Source organism: Branchiostoma lanceolatum, chromosome 3 (genome assembly GCF_035083965.1).
Source record: "Branchiostoma lanceolatum isolate klBraLanc5 chromosome 3, klBraLanc5.hap2, whole genome shotgun sequence".
NCBI classification, from domain to species: domain Eukaryota; kingdom Metazoa; phylum Chordata; class Leptocardii; order Amphioxiformes; family Branchiostomatidae; genus Branchiostoma; species Branchiostoma lanceolatum.
The window spans coordinates 19,904,721-19,918,218 of NC_089724.1; the positions used below are offsets into that span (position 1 = coordinate 19,904,721).

General features: G+C 45.8%; 1 protein-coding gene across 1 annotated transcript; it reads left to right on the plus strand.

Annotated features, from left to right (window-relative positions):
* Positions 1-10,131: 10,131 nt before the first annotated feature.
* On the plus strand, positions 10,132-13,282 carry LOC136430909 (homeobox protein HMX3-like). The gene is made up of 3 exons (XM_066422000.1): positions 10,132-11,383; positions 11,713-11,948; positions 12,331-13,282. The coding sequence occupies exons 1-3, from the start codon at positions 11,038-11,040 to the stop codon at positions 12,739-12,741; spliced, it is 993 nt and encodes a 330-aa protein (XP_066278097.1). The 5' UTR covers positions 10,132-11,037; the 3' UTR covers positions 12,742-13,282.
* Positions 13,283-13,498: the final 216 nt, after the last annotated feature.

Here is a 13,498-nt window from a genome sequence, read left to right on the forward strand (position 1 = left end):
ATATTCATCATCATATCCTATCATACTTCTTTTATTGCAATTTCTCAAATCTGTTCTTTTTATCAGCACGCCATCTTCCTCATGGACGCATGACCTCAACAAGGTTGAGGTTAGAACCAGGGATTCTGTACTACCGGTGGCTGATTTTCATGTATTCCACAGGAACACGACACTTCTAACTTACCGAACATGCTGTTCCCACTTGCTGCTAAATACTTTTAATTGTAGCCGCAGGGGATCCTGGGAATCATCGCAGCCTCCCGCGCGGGGCGTTCTGGGTCACGCCAGGACTATTGGAGACGACAAGACCAAGTCGCACCGCCGCTAACCCCCCTGCTGCAGCGCCGCGCCCGCAGGTGACTCCAATAACGGAGGAAATTAAGACATCTTCGGGATTATCGCCGCAGCTTCCGCGGCTTTTTTGATCCGTACAATTGTTTGTGGTGGAGTGCCCGCCCCCCTCCCCACCGCGCTGGTAACCACACGGCGACACACCGCCAGCAGCTGGCAGGTGTTCTGTGTGGGGATAATGCAACATCTGTAAGCGCGGGAACCACCTTTCAATTAACACGCCAGCATGATAGTCTCTCTTAATTCCCCCTCCCCCGCGGAAGAGAGAGTTTGACCCCACCTCCCCCTAAATACGACTAGTTCTCAGGAGAAACGTCAAATTAGCGTCACCTATAAGATCGATAACTGTGAAAAGTAGACCATTTTACTGGTGCAGAGGCCTCGAGGATAATTGAGGCTTTCAAACGACGGTTTGTGGCGGGAAAACCCTTGATCCCCCACTATTACACGGTGGTCAATACACACTGATGGAAAGGTTAGAGATTATAAGTAGTGCTAGAATTTGCATCTGATAAGTCCTTTTTGCATCTTCTTGACCCAGTTGGTGAAGAGTTCTTAGATAACTAGCAAGATAAGATTGTAAATAGTTGCAAGAAAATCTGATTGCCTGTGTCAGCGTGTGAATTTTGTTCAAGCTTATTTCGAAAACGGTTCACCGTCAAAACTTCCGCATGTTCTTGCCTTGGAACACACAACAACATCTGCTTTTCACATAATGATGATTTATTACTGGTAATTGTTGTCACAACGTCTCATAAATGTCATGGAGCTATTTTCCTTCGAACTCCAATGATTATATTTGACATTTTCACAAAGCTATTGTTGGTTTATTAGTTGTATCTGTTCTGGCATCGGTTTCTTGTCCACCAAAAGCACCACGTTATTTTCTGAACCACCTCGTCTGTGTTCAACTTGATGATAATAGAGTACTTCTTGAAAATGCATATGTTTTATTCGGGTTGCCAAATGAAAACTGTTTAATGTTACATGCATTTACGCTTGGAACCTTGATAGTGATACTTGATGACGAGTTTGTTTGCAAAAGTAGATGAAACCTTCGCTTCGTGGGGGTCAGACTATTTGGGAATAGCTAGCATAGTATCCCCCCCCCCATGTATGGTTATGTTTACTGTACCTTTAAAAATTCTTCAACGCTGTCAGGATAACGCGTAATGACTGCTTTACCTTCTCGAAGTGTTTGTACTCCTTTTAGTGCAGTTCTGAAATACCCACCAGATGATGACGTTGCTACGAGCCCAGTGGGAGACATTCAAGCAAAGGCTTTCCTGTGTGTAAAAACATGGCTGACATTTCATATCACTTTTGAAGCAAAAAAAAAGAAGAAAAAAGCATGGAGCAATGACTGGAACAAAATATATGTAGTACTGAACTGCGCAAGACATAAACTTTATCGATCATGAGATACAGGATACTTTCTGTAGCTCACAAAGGGTTCACTACCACAGGCTGCTATAATGATTTTGTTTTGACATTTTCACGGTTGATCGAAATCGTCCTAAATGTTACGGTAGTACAGATCTCAAGTTGGTACCAATAGAATTGCGTTGTCTACGCGAATAGCTACAGGCAGAATTAACTTGTGCACTTAAGTATGAAGGTAAGATCACGCGAACAGTGAATTATCATTGTCCCCACCAAACTAGTCAATTGACCGTTGGAAATAAAGGGTCGGTCAATGAAGCAACTTCTCAATTCACAATGACGGTTTGATGATCGGACTTGTCTGTGTGACTTTCAACTCTCAATGTCCAGGGCTAGGGTGCTATATGGGACTTTCCAAAAGGTCCAGTCAGTCGGAGCGCCGCTAGGAGCGCAATTTAGTCTAGCTGAATGTTACGTCATCTACATTGAAGTGCACGTTCTGTTGCCACTTTACAGTGCAATACATATATTTATTTATTTTTGTGAGTAGCAATTTGCATTCAATAGATGGATGTATTTAGATTTAACGCTGTCTCCAGTTGTGAATTCAACATGCGGCAGCTGCGTATCACTAAAATCACTTAAACGCCAGAAAAATCGTACATTTCTCAAAATACGAACCGATGTATAAAAAGAAAAGAGGTATCTGCCATTTGCATAGCGTATAACAGTATGTTCCCTTTTCGCAGAACTTCAAAAGAAGCACATAGTTCAAGCCCAGAGTGGTCGCCGGGAAACATTTTTATAACTGGGAGGTGATAACCTCACCACGCCCTTCACAAGAGTATGTACGTCATCTAGGCGTGGAAAGTTTGGCTTTGATAGGAAAGAAACAGCACACGCGTTTTTCTCTGTGTACTCTTTTGTTAACCCGAGATAGTGAGTTCAAGGGAAAATCTATTGAAACAATGTGGCGTGAATGACAGATATAGAAGGAGGGTTATGGGGCCTTGAACACTGCTTCCAGAGTATGGACCCCACAGGAGGACAATATTACGTGTCGCTCCCAACTACCGCTATACGATGAAGTATGTTTAATAAAAAGATAAGCCCAGAAGCACTTGGAAGCTCAGTCGATGTAATCCCCTAATTAATTAACTGCTGATTTGCGCCGATAACACGAATTAGAGTGGTCTATGATTTGAAATGTATTTGCTGGTCATGAACTTTGGACACATTGTAACCGTATTAACGCGTGATCAGACGGCGCAAGCACAGCAGCCACTAGCATTTTTCGTCAATCTATTCTACTTGAACTTTGGTTTCGATCATGACATATTTCGCGTTTATCATGTTCCCTTAGTCTCCTTTACCCCCTACAGCTTCTGAGGGCATTGTGTATGTGCGTGCATGTGTATCTGTGTACATGTGTGTGTGTGTGTTTCTGCGCGCGTGCGTGTGTGTGTCCGTGCATGCATGTCTATCTGTTTGTGTGTGCGTGTGAGGGAGATGATCATAACGTGCCATTTATTTATATTTAGATGATGCTGCTGCAGTGAATTGTAAAGGCAAACACACAAGTTTCGATGAAAGAAAAATGCGTTATGGGACACATTTTGCTCTAAGACGTTGTAAAATCAAGGTTCAACATTCTGCCTTCCCATGACAAGCTATTCTACCATCAAAATATCACTGATAAATCTGATTTAACCAACATCACAATTATCATAGATATCCAACGATAAAGACGTTTGAAAAAAATGTGGGCGAAAACTTTGTCATTATGAGTGACCTCCCGAAGACTGAATGGCGGTGCGATCTAATTAAAGGAAGTAAACATCCATATCACGTTTATCTGTTTGTCACAACCTTAACTGCATTATTCACCTCACAATCACAAAGAAAGTAGATTGCATTTTGCCGTTGCTTGTGTATACTTGTATGTGAGTGTTCCACATCTGATTTCAGGCAAGTTACAATAGTATGTGTACAATGTCCATATCATATTGATCTCCCTTATGTAAAAGAAAGTTCGCCCTCAATGCGGTGCTGTTGATAATTGCTATCTAGTAGATTCCTCGTCGCTTGGAAGATGGAAATGTGATAAATCGCATTAGAAAACGTGTGGCACATTGTAATGTGTAGACGCTTATCCTTGACTTTGGTCTACACTCCAGTTCGCCGCCCCTTTGACCGACCAGTCGAGTAGGAGCGTCCAGGGCCAGGCCAAAAGCCAAATCGATCAAAGATAAACAACGCCTAATGAATTGAGTCATCATCGCTATTTACTAAACGGGCGATAACATTCACCACAGACTAGCCGACACTTTACGATGACTGGCACTTACCAGGCGCATTAGGAAGGGGTTTTAAAATGGGTAAACACCAGGAGTGGACACTGGCGTCTTTGAGCAACTGCCCATTCCTTAAGTGTCAAGTCCGTCTCCTTACTTATAAAAGAATTGGGCAAATATGTTTTTGGAGACTTCTCCTTATTAGATATTTCACAATGCCCCTCGTATTGAGTATTCTCATAGAGTCGGTATGATGATCTTTCCTTTTTCTGTTATTATCAAAATGGGCCAATTTTGAATGAGCCTCAAACTCTTTGAATCAGGGGGTATTTATGCAAAACGTCGGGGGCTAAATTATGTATATGAAAGCCAGATTATTCATCACATTGATAATGGCAATACTTGTGGTTCTCCCACAGACCCAGACGTTGTTGAAACAGGAAACTTTGCTTCATTTGAGGTCTTACGTGTGACGTTACAAATATGGAAAAACACAGAACAGACCACATTTTCTCGAGCATGGAGAATATTCAACTTTGCATGCACTTAAGGTTTTCAATGTAGGGCACTTAACGTTGGGGCATGTGCTTAAATAATCGTTCGTCGTGACAAGTTTGATAGGCGTCCACACAACTTCACCAACTAATGCTCCAATTGTTCAACGCCGACGTTTTCAAGAGTGATATGTTGTCCCTCATCTGGAGGCTATTGTAGATATGTGTGCCCAATGGCTCCAAACACGAAGCTATTTGTCCTACAAAACGGTATTAATGGACAGCAGAGCGAAAACTGATTGACAGAACTACCGACAAATGGTTTAGTTTTAACTCACAAACTCCGCTCCACCGACAAACTGTCGCCTCAAACTGTCCTCCCAAACAGGCGACATATTTTTCACGTTAACAGGGCAACTGGGCGGCCATGTTAGAATGCCGTGTGCATGTTCGCGCTCATTAATCGATGAAATTAAGGAGGAGCCCGAGTCTTATCGTAACGGTGATGCAGAAGGCCACAGACTTTATCACGCAAAATGATAACAGACGAGCCGGAACAAGAACCACTTGTGACCAGCGAGGGGGCGATCAAACAAACCGGAATGACGGGGTGACATCGGAAATCTGGAAGAAATATGAGGGATAATTCAAATCATATACAAGAACCGCAATACCACACGCAAAACCGCACAACTTTGGACGCACTTAGACAGAGACAACTCGACCTATGTCATCTCCGATATAAGTCTTTGGAGTTTTATTTGACGAAATAATAGGAAATGTATGCGGAAAATTGGCACAAAGATCGTCCTGGTCTGCGTTTAAGTAGTATCCTTCTATTACACTACAATTTTGGCAAATACGTATATATACGTACTTAACGATTTTCTGGCACGTGTAAGGAAAGTTTCATGTTAGGCAACGGACAGGCTCCGGACAGAACCTGGGAGATGTGGAGTTTCAGGGGACCCTCGCTGATCAGGAATGTTCACGCTCATTCCGCCCTTTCAAGCGGATTAATACAGGCATTTGGGAAGACAAATATTCCCTCCGCCGGGACATATCGGAGAAGTCTCGGCGGACCACCAGGGTTCCCCGGAAAGCGCCTTCCCACGGTGTTCTGAATCGTGCGTTCGTGAGCCCTCTTGTCGCTTATTTTCGTCACCTCTTTGCTTCGACATTAGAGGGCAATTTGTTAGCGGCATGATTGCTTGAAATTGCTTTGTTGTCACAAACGATTGTCGATAGGGTGGGCGGACTCTCAGGAATGCAAAACTACGGGACGACGACCCGAATTCTTCTCGAGAAATTCCAGCAGGGGGAATTGAGGCTAAATTATGAGACAAAAAAGAGTTTATGGTTGTCAGATTGGAAGCCGGAGCCACTGCACGTGTAAACCAACACCGGGTCGAATAGGGGATATACGACAGGATGACCGCCGGGACAGGCTTGATTAATGGCCGCACGCATCTGGACATAGGTTCGCTGGTCAGTCGGGCCAGGTGAGGAAGAGATCTTGAGTTCTAATCAATGCTTGTGGGCGGGGACGTAGTCGCCCACCGGGTCCTTACATCAGCTGTAATGGGCGAATGAAGGACTTACCGTGGAGGAAATAAACACTATGGAAAACTGGAGACTAAAATAAATCGATTATCAATCGATTGATATTGCAACACAGAACCTATGTCCTTTTTAACAGTCCACAAGTATTCTGTCAAAACAGAAACATAAAACCACACATAATTTTAGCGACCTTCCATCGTCCCAAACGCCCGTCAATCATTCATCGCTTCACCACGTCTGGTCATTTCAAAATTTTTCCCCGACCATTTTTTCTGGTAACTTAAGCCGGGTCACCGACCTTTCCTCGTCGAGAAAACATCCCTATTAAAAGTGAGAGTGATTGATGGTATCCCTTATGGTAAACAGGTTGTCTGCAGGAGACAACGTCTGCCTTGTAGACCAGGATTTGGCTGGTTAGCTCAGCTGAAATAATTACCCGTCCTCCTGAGCAGACGACATTGTCCAGACCGAAGGGTCACGACAGCTGCGACGATGACCTACGATATATTATCCACACATCGAGGTCAGCCAGGTATAATTCCTCACTTTTAATTGAAAAAAATCAATCAAACAAGTTTGCTAACCAGCTAGATTATAAGACACACCTTCAGAAGACGTGAAAACTTCAGGGAGGAGCAAACTCAAGAACGAGTCAAGAACATCAGGCTGGGGTGGGGTTCAAGTGATACCAAGTATCGACGGGCGTTTGCAACGTGCACATTTCTGGGAGTACACATTAGGAATAGATAACTCGTGCTGTAGGTGAATACTTATTACACCGCGTTGACCTTTCATACATATTACCACACCAATTTGACAAAGTTTTTTTTCTAAATGAGAAACTTATTCAAATGGGAGAAAGACCCTCGTATATAAGTTTATCTGTCAGGTTACAAATGGACCTGTGGTTTGCTTTTAGAGTTCAGATGTCCGAGGAGAGGTCAATATTAGACCCCAAACATCAGTGCTTTGGCACGGGACAGTTGGTGATGTAAGGGGGAGGTACTGTGTCTACTGTCTGACACGTGTTGACGGCCAGTCGGCGCACGATGGGGGTGGGCGAAACAACATGTGGCCACTTTGTACCTCACACATACACACATAGTACACACATCACAGATCATCACATCCCCGGTCGTCATACTCTTTTTTAAAACGTTGTAGTGTATTCTTTTGTTTTGCACTGGGACCACAACACCTTTCGACACTGAAAAAAACGCGGAAAAGAAAACGCTACGAGTTGTTGTCTGTGCAATTTATCATGAGATTTATTCCCTCAATTCCCCTTGCCCTTTCTCTCTGTTGTCTCTTGCTGCTCTTCTTTTTCCTTCCTTCATTTCTTTCTTAATTCTTTCCTGCTTTCTTTCTGTCTTCACCCCTTCCTTACAATAGTTGTGTGAAATCCTGTAACAGTGTTCTCTAATATCCATTCTGGGTCTGCTGATTCCAATTTGCCCCTAGTTCCTCCTGTACCTTGCCCCCACCCGGATATTAAAAGGTTGACCATGCATGGTGGTCCACACGGCCGAGAAGAACCACATTCTTCCCCCTGGTTAAGCCTTCCGCGGATCAAGCCACCCGCCTGTTTCAGACACACTTTAAGGATTTACGTGCCCAATGATACGTCTTTTAACATCTGCCAACACCCTGTACAGGTCAGCGCGCAAATAAAACACGCAGTATCGCACACCGAGGCTCCAGCAATCTAGAAAAAAGTCTGCAAAACAGCTCGTCCGTGATCACAACATGGAAAAGTAGTAAGCTAAGAGGGTGGATAGATTTCAGTGATAGCATGAGGTGATCATATCATCATATCAGTGTCTGGTGTTAATAATGCTCATAATGAAGTCATTACGGGGTAAATAGCTTCTACTCCTAGATTGAAACTTCACAGAATGGGACAACACTTAGCAAGTTGCCAGAGTTTGAGCTCAGCTCAGATGTGGGAGAAGAGAACTATTGAGCGAATAAACGACCTCCAAGGAGGTGATATATTGGTAAACGTACAGTTTTGTGGCTAGGTTTGTCCATAGAAGCAGAGACGGTTGGGGGGTAGCCTCAGTAGGAGGGGCGGACTATAGCACAGGGTGGGGCGAAGATTTGCGCCTATCGCGTCGACCCGATAATGTAAATGATTATCATATGATCTTTTAGAGCGAAGGGGGGTGGGGTTGAGAGGTGTTTTTGACACAGCTTACAGGTATGATGGGGAGGGGGGGGGGTACGCAGGGCAGGGGAAGAGTCGACGTCCTTGTCTTTGTTGTGAGGAGGTCGAACCCTAACTCTTAAAGACAGGCAATCAGTTGGACTGGGCAGCTGGGGCGGATCGGTCCATTCGGCCAGAAAATCTGCCATCACCTCTCGGGGTAGATAACACAAGAATGCGCTGGAGTATGCGGGTTACGGCCATGTGAGCCCGCGCCTCGCTTCACTCCAACTCTGAGCACGTCTCAGACCTGCACCCCAAGGACACACAGTTGTGCTTCTTTCAACCTCGGCAAGGTTTCCAACCAGCTAGCTTCGGGAACGAATTCTTCCCGTATTACACATTGTCCGAAAAAAATCGGTAACAGTTCCCGGTCAGCATCGATCCCCGCCATAAGTAGGGTGTTATCGATACAAGCGGTTTTAAAAGGTTTGCCCGTACCTGGCAGATGGGAGGCAGTGAGGCGGGGGAAGTGTTTACAGACAGGGTATCTTGTCCGATTGAGCGTGCTATGGATTAAGTGAAATCTCAGGCTGGGGAGCACACCTAATGGATAACTTTCTGAAACGAAGTTTCTTCGCAACAAAACCTGTGAGTTAGACACAGCGGCCTAGCAGGTCAAAGTCGGTGGAGGTAAGAAGTGCACTAGTGACACGGAATGTATTAGAGAAAACGCCTGGGACTATCGTTCACCTGTGTAAAGAATTTGCACTCAAAGGGACGCGGGAAAAAGGACGGCCCGTGTCACTTAATGCTCAATTTGGCTCCCCAGAGTGGCGAAGGGCACGTCCGTCGACGGGAAAGCTTTCATATCAAAGAGCCATTAGTCGTCGACAATTGGGACAATGGTTTACTTTCGCTGACAATCTGTTTGGCTAGTGAGTCCATTCGGGCATTCATTGCACGAACTTTGCCACCATCGCAGCGTATAAATACCCGCTTCGGGGGCAAAACTATATCCCCAGAACGCCACCAGAAATCGGTTTAATTACATTGCAGAACCCCAGTGTCATGCCTGCCAAAATCCTTCCCGTGGCGGCTCCCAGAAACAGGCTTTTAACGATGTTTAATGATGGGCCCAAATTACCGGGATTTAATCGAGTGTCAATCAGTTTATCGCCCGCGCCTCGGCGGTTGCCTCGTTGGGTTGGCTCGCTATTGGCCAATTACAAATATAAATACAATTAATATTAGGACTGTTGACTGCAGAGCAAGCAATGCCGGCCCGCTAATCAGCAAGGAGCAATCTGTAGCCCAGGATGTGACGGGGGATACCAGAAATGTGGCGGTGGAGAGAAAAACGGAATGTTGGGGGACGTGACATGCACAGGCCACAATTAAGTTGTCAAGGTCGGATAGGGCTATAGGGTGATGACGGGAAGGGTGTATTTAAAAGAGCCAGCGATGAAAACTGCCAGCGCTATAGAGGCAGCTAATACTGTTAAGGTTTTAAAAAATCCGTCTAAACGGTTGGTACAATTTAGGACGGTGAAATGAGGCAACACAGGAGGTTTGCAATCGACCATGGTAATAATAGTGCAGCCTGAAGAGGAAACGGACTATTACGGACCAATTTGGCGCCCTCCTGCTGCCGGCTATCGGTCCGTACGTGGTCTCTAAATGCACCAATCCGAAAACATCGCTCTTTCTGTTGGGCGCGTTGTTTGATCAGGACTGCTCATTGCCCAAATTTCTCCTTTATCACGTACGTTATAGTGAATGTTGTTTGAACGCGACTTACGACAAACATGTGGACTGTATTATACAGATAACGTGTGTTTATCAGGTCCCAACATATCTGTACCCATGATGCCCTGCGGCATGAAAAAGTAACATCGCCAGAGCTTTTCTCCGCCACTTTAGCCCCGGTGTGTGGAAATCAAAGGCCTGGTGACTGAGTGATTTCAAATGGTTTGAAATCTATCATGAGGGGCTCATTAGGTGCCACAGCTGGGCGATCAATTGAGGCGACCTACCTAGCCGAACACTTTTTGTTTAATGTTACCGTTGTATGGCCCAGCGTGGAGTAGGAGGGGGGCGACATCCGCGGCAATCAATTAATTGCGAGCGGTTCTGGGTTAATTGAGCTCGTTAGAAATCGGTTTAAGTGGTTTTAAATCGATGAGCTGATAGCAGAGAGAAAGCGAGGGGAAAACGCCCGATGACGTGTTGTGTTTTCTCTCCTGTCTACCTCTCTATTCACCCGTCACGATTCGGTTAGAACAGAATCGTGCTGCGGTCCGGGGTCCAGCACGGCCTGGCTGTACGTGTGCATGTTTTCAATTGAGGACAAGGGTGCTGGAAATATCCATTTCTGTGGCATTTCTGGCAGGGGCGAAACCCGAGCTTTTGATTGACAGCTAATGATTTAGCTGTAGCGGGAGTGGATCGCCCTGTAGGTTCCTTTTGTCTTTATTGTCCATTGTGTCCAGACCCAAGGAGTGTGGTAGATAAGGCTGTCCACTTTCTTCGACCATCCCCGAGTCCAGAACCTCGATCCGCTTTCTGCCTCATATGCCCGTGTCAACAAAGACCCTTTAATTACCCTTATCAGCGTCCACAATCGCTGTATTGATTTGTTTAGTGTGTCAAATAATTCGGCTCAATTGTGCAGCGTTTCTAGAACGAGGTGCCAACTGATTGGGAGTAATTGCGGCAGTTGTGCCGTTGGCTAGCCGCCACTGGTCGGAGCAGCACGGCGCGCTGGTACAGTCCGGACGGGCGGGGGTCGCAGGTGGTCCCGAGGATGGCGATGCAGCAGGAGTCGCGAGCGGCGTGTACAGTGGCCAGGCCGGTCCCGCTCTACACCACGCCGCCCATATGGCACCAGCACATCTACCATCCAACGTCTAAACAACCGACCCGCCACTTCATCGCCGACATCTTAGGATTAGGTCCCGATAAAGCTGACAGGCCACGGTCGCCCTGCATGCGAAGTCCGGAACTACAGAACGCCAAGGCCTTCGACTCGGCCAGGTCACCGAAAGGGAACGCGAGGACCTCCACGGGCGCTGCGAGCTCGACACGAGAAGATTCCGATTCCGAGGCACGGTCGTCGGACAGCGCCCGGGACCAAGACGAGTCCGGCCATGGTACGTTGTCTCCAGAATTTTACTTTTACTCTCTTACTTATATCTTTTTTTTCACTTCATATGTTACAACAACCGCTTTCCTTAGGATCGTGTCAAAGATATAGGAATATCATGTGCTACCAGATTTGTGGATAAATGTTAATTAACTTGCTGTGGAAGTGTAGCTTGGCTAGCTTGTAGTTTACACTGCCCGTCGGGCCTTATGTGTGTGTGCTGAGCATATTTGTTGATTCAACCTCCGGGCTTCTAAACGTTTCTGGGTCTAAATCGAGTTCGTTCGGCACATATTTAGTTTAGTATTGAAACCACATTTGTTTTCCTTTATACAGAGAGTGGTGATACCAAGGACTCCAACAGTACTAAAAGAAAACACGAAGATGGCGACAAGAACTCGGAAAAGGAAACAGACGGCAACCAAGAAGACAAGCCGAAAAAGAAGAAAGCGCGGACAACGTTCACAGGAAGACAGATTTTTGAGCTGGAAAAACAATTTGAAGTGAAGAAGTACTTGTCAGCGTCCGAGAGAGCAGACCTGGCGGCCCTACTTAATGTCACAGACACACAGGTACGCAAAGTTATTTGTTGTAGTTTATTTTTGCTTATGCTTTGGTTTATAGAACCTTGGCAAGGATAAGAAGAAACGGTATCGAGTGCCCAGTGTCAGTTAACTGTCCACGACAATATGGTTTCAATCTGTCCTGAAGGTTAAAGACGGTAGTAGCGAACAGAGGATGGCGGTGCTTGGTGGAATAATTATGGGGCACATGTACTGCCAACTGACCGTGGAACGAGGGGGAGGTCGAACGACCGAGCGGTACAGAAAGTAGTGGGTAGTTTGAAGTTAGCAGAGCATAATCTGCACCATTTAGCAGACAAAGACCGGTCGTGCTTGCAGAAGGGTTTACTGATATTTGTGTTCTTGGCGGGTGGTGCCCATACCTTTGCAGGTCAAGATCTGGTTCCAAAATCGCCGGACAAAATGGAAGAAACAGGACGGCATCTCCAACGCCGAGGCGGCGGAACACAAAATTGGCGGCAGTCGTCACATCGATACGGTGCGTCAGCGAGAGCAACAGCGATCTACCAAGGAGCTTCAGAACTGCGAGACGTCTGTGGAAACTGAAACAACAACAGACTGCAATGACTCCAACAATAACAGCACAGAGCGGGCCGAGCACAGCGGGACGGAGACCGAGAATGTCGAGCCCGACCTCCGGCACGCCACGGACTTGGAACCCGCCGAACCTCCCGCTGGCGCCGTGACAGCAGCCCCCGAACCTCTGCCTAACCAGGAGGGCGCGAAAAACGGTACTGTGAACGTTAAAGACGAATCTTCGCAAACGTGCGACACGGACTAGTCTAGCTGTAGCGTCAGGTGTCTGTTCATTACCTAATGTTAAAATATTAAAGGTGTCTATGGTCACATAGTCGATTTTCGTCAGGGACTACTGGTATCACATCAACTTGTGAGTGCTCTGACTTCAGAGGATGCAAAGAGATATTAACTGCCAGATGTAGCCATAGATATATCATGTTCATGTTTCTTGCTTAAGCTTGTTTCTCGTTGTTCTTTGTTGTTAAAGAGACCCGAAAAAAAGTACAAAGCGCTAGACTCTTATAAGATATACTATAGAGCCCGCGTGGGACAATCTATATGAGCATATAAGCATTCCGGACTTGTTGATTGTTTATCCGTTTAGAACGGGTAAGAAATGTAAAAGAAGAAAAGGATAAGAGGCGTAAAACCAGTCGCACTGGAAACTGTACAGAATACGCCAATCTGCAATTGTAGATTGTCTTCCTGTCGTATCAAAGCTGTTTGTTTTGTTGTTGTTGTAAAGAAGTTGTTTCTGGTTCGCTGTAGAAAAGTTTCACACAGAAGACTTGTTACCGAAAACATTCACGGTGTCAGAGGTCATTTCGTTTTCTTTTCCATGTCATTCTGTCGTCTGCGTCGGTTCGCGGGGCGCAGACCCCAGACATTGCTAGCAATTGAACCGTGGCTCTCGCTAGTGGTTTGCCAAAACCTAATAGTCCGAGTAATTGTCCAATAACACAGGGCCATTACAGGTAGTTACTAAATTGCCCTTTGAATGATTTTCCTTCCCAGGAAAG

What these genes read in the sequence shown, in the direction of transcription:
- LOC136430909 (XM_066422000.1), top strand. Translation starts at nt 11,038, where the DNA reads ATGGCGATGCAGCAGGAGTCGCGAGCGGCGTGTACAGTGGCCAGGCCG. An exon ending in CCAAGACGAGTCCGGCCATG is followed by an intron (nt 11,384 to 11,712) that starts GTACGTTGTCTC and finishes TCCTTTATACAG; the next exon opens with AGAGTGGTGATACCAAGGAC. An exon ending in TTAATGTCACAGACACACAG is followed by an intron (nt 11,949 to 12,330) that starts GTACGCAAAGTT and finishes ATACCTTTGCAG; the next exon opens with GTCAAGATCTGGTTCCAAAA.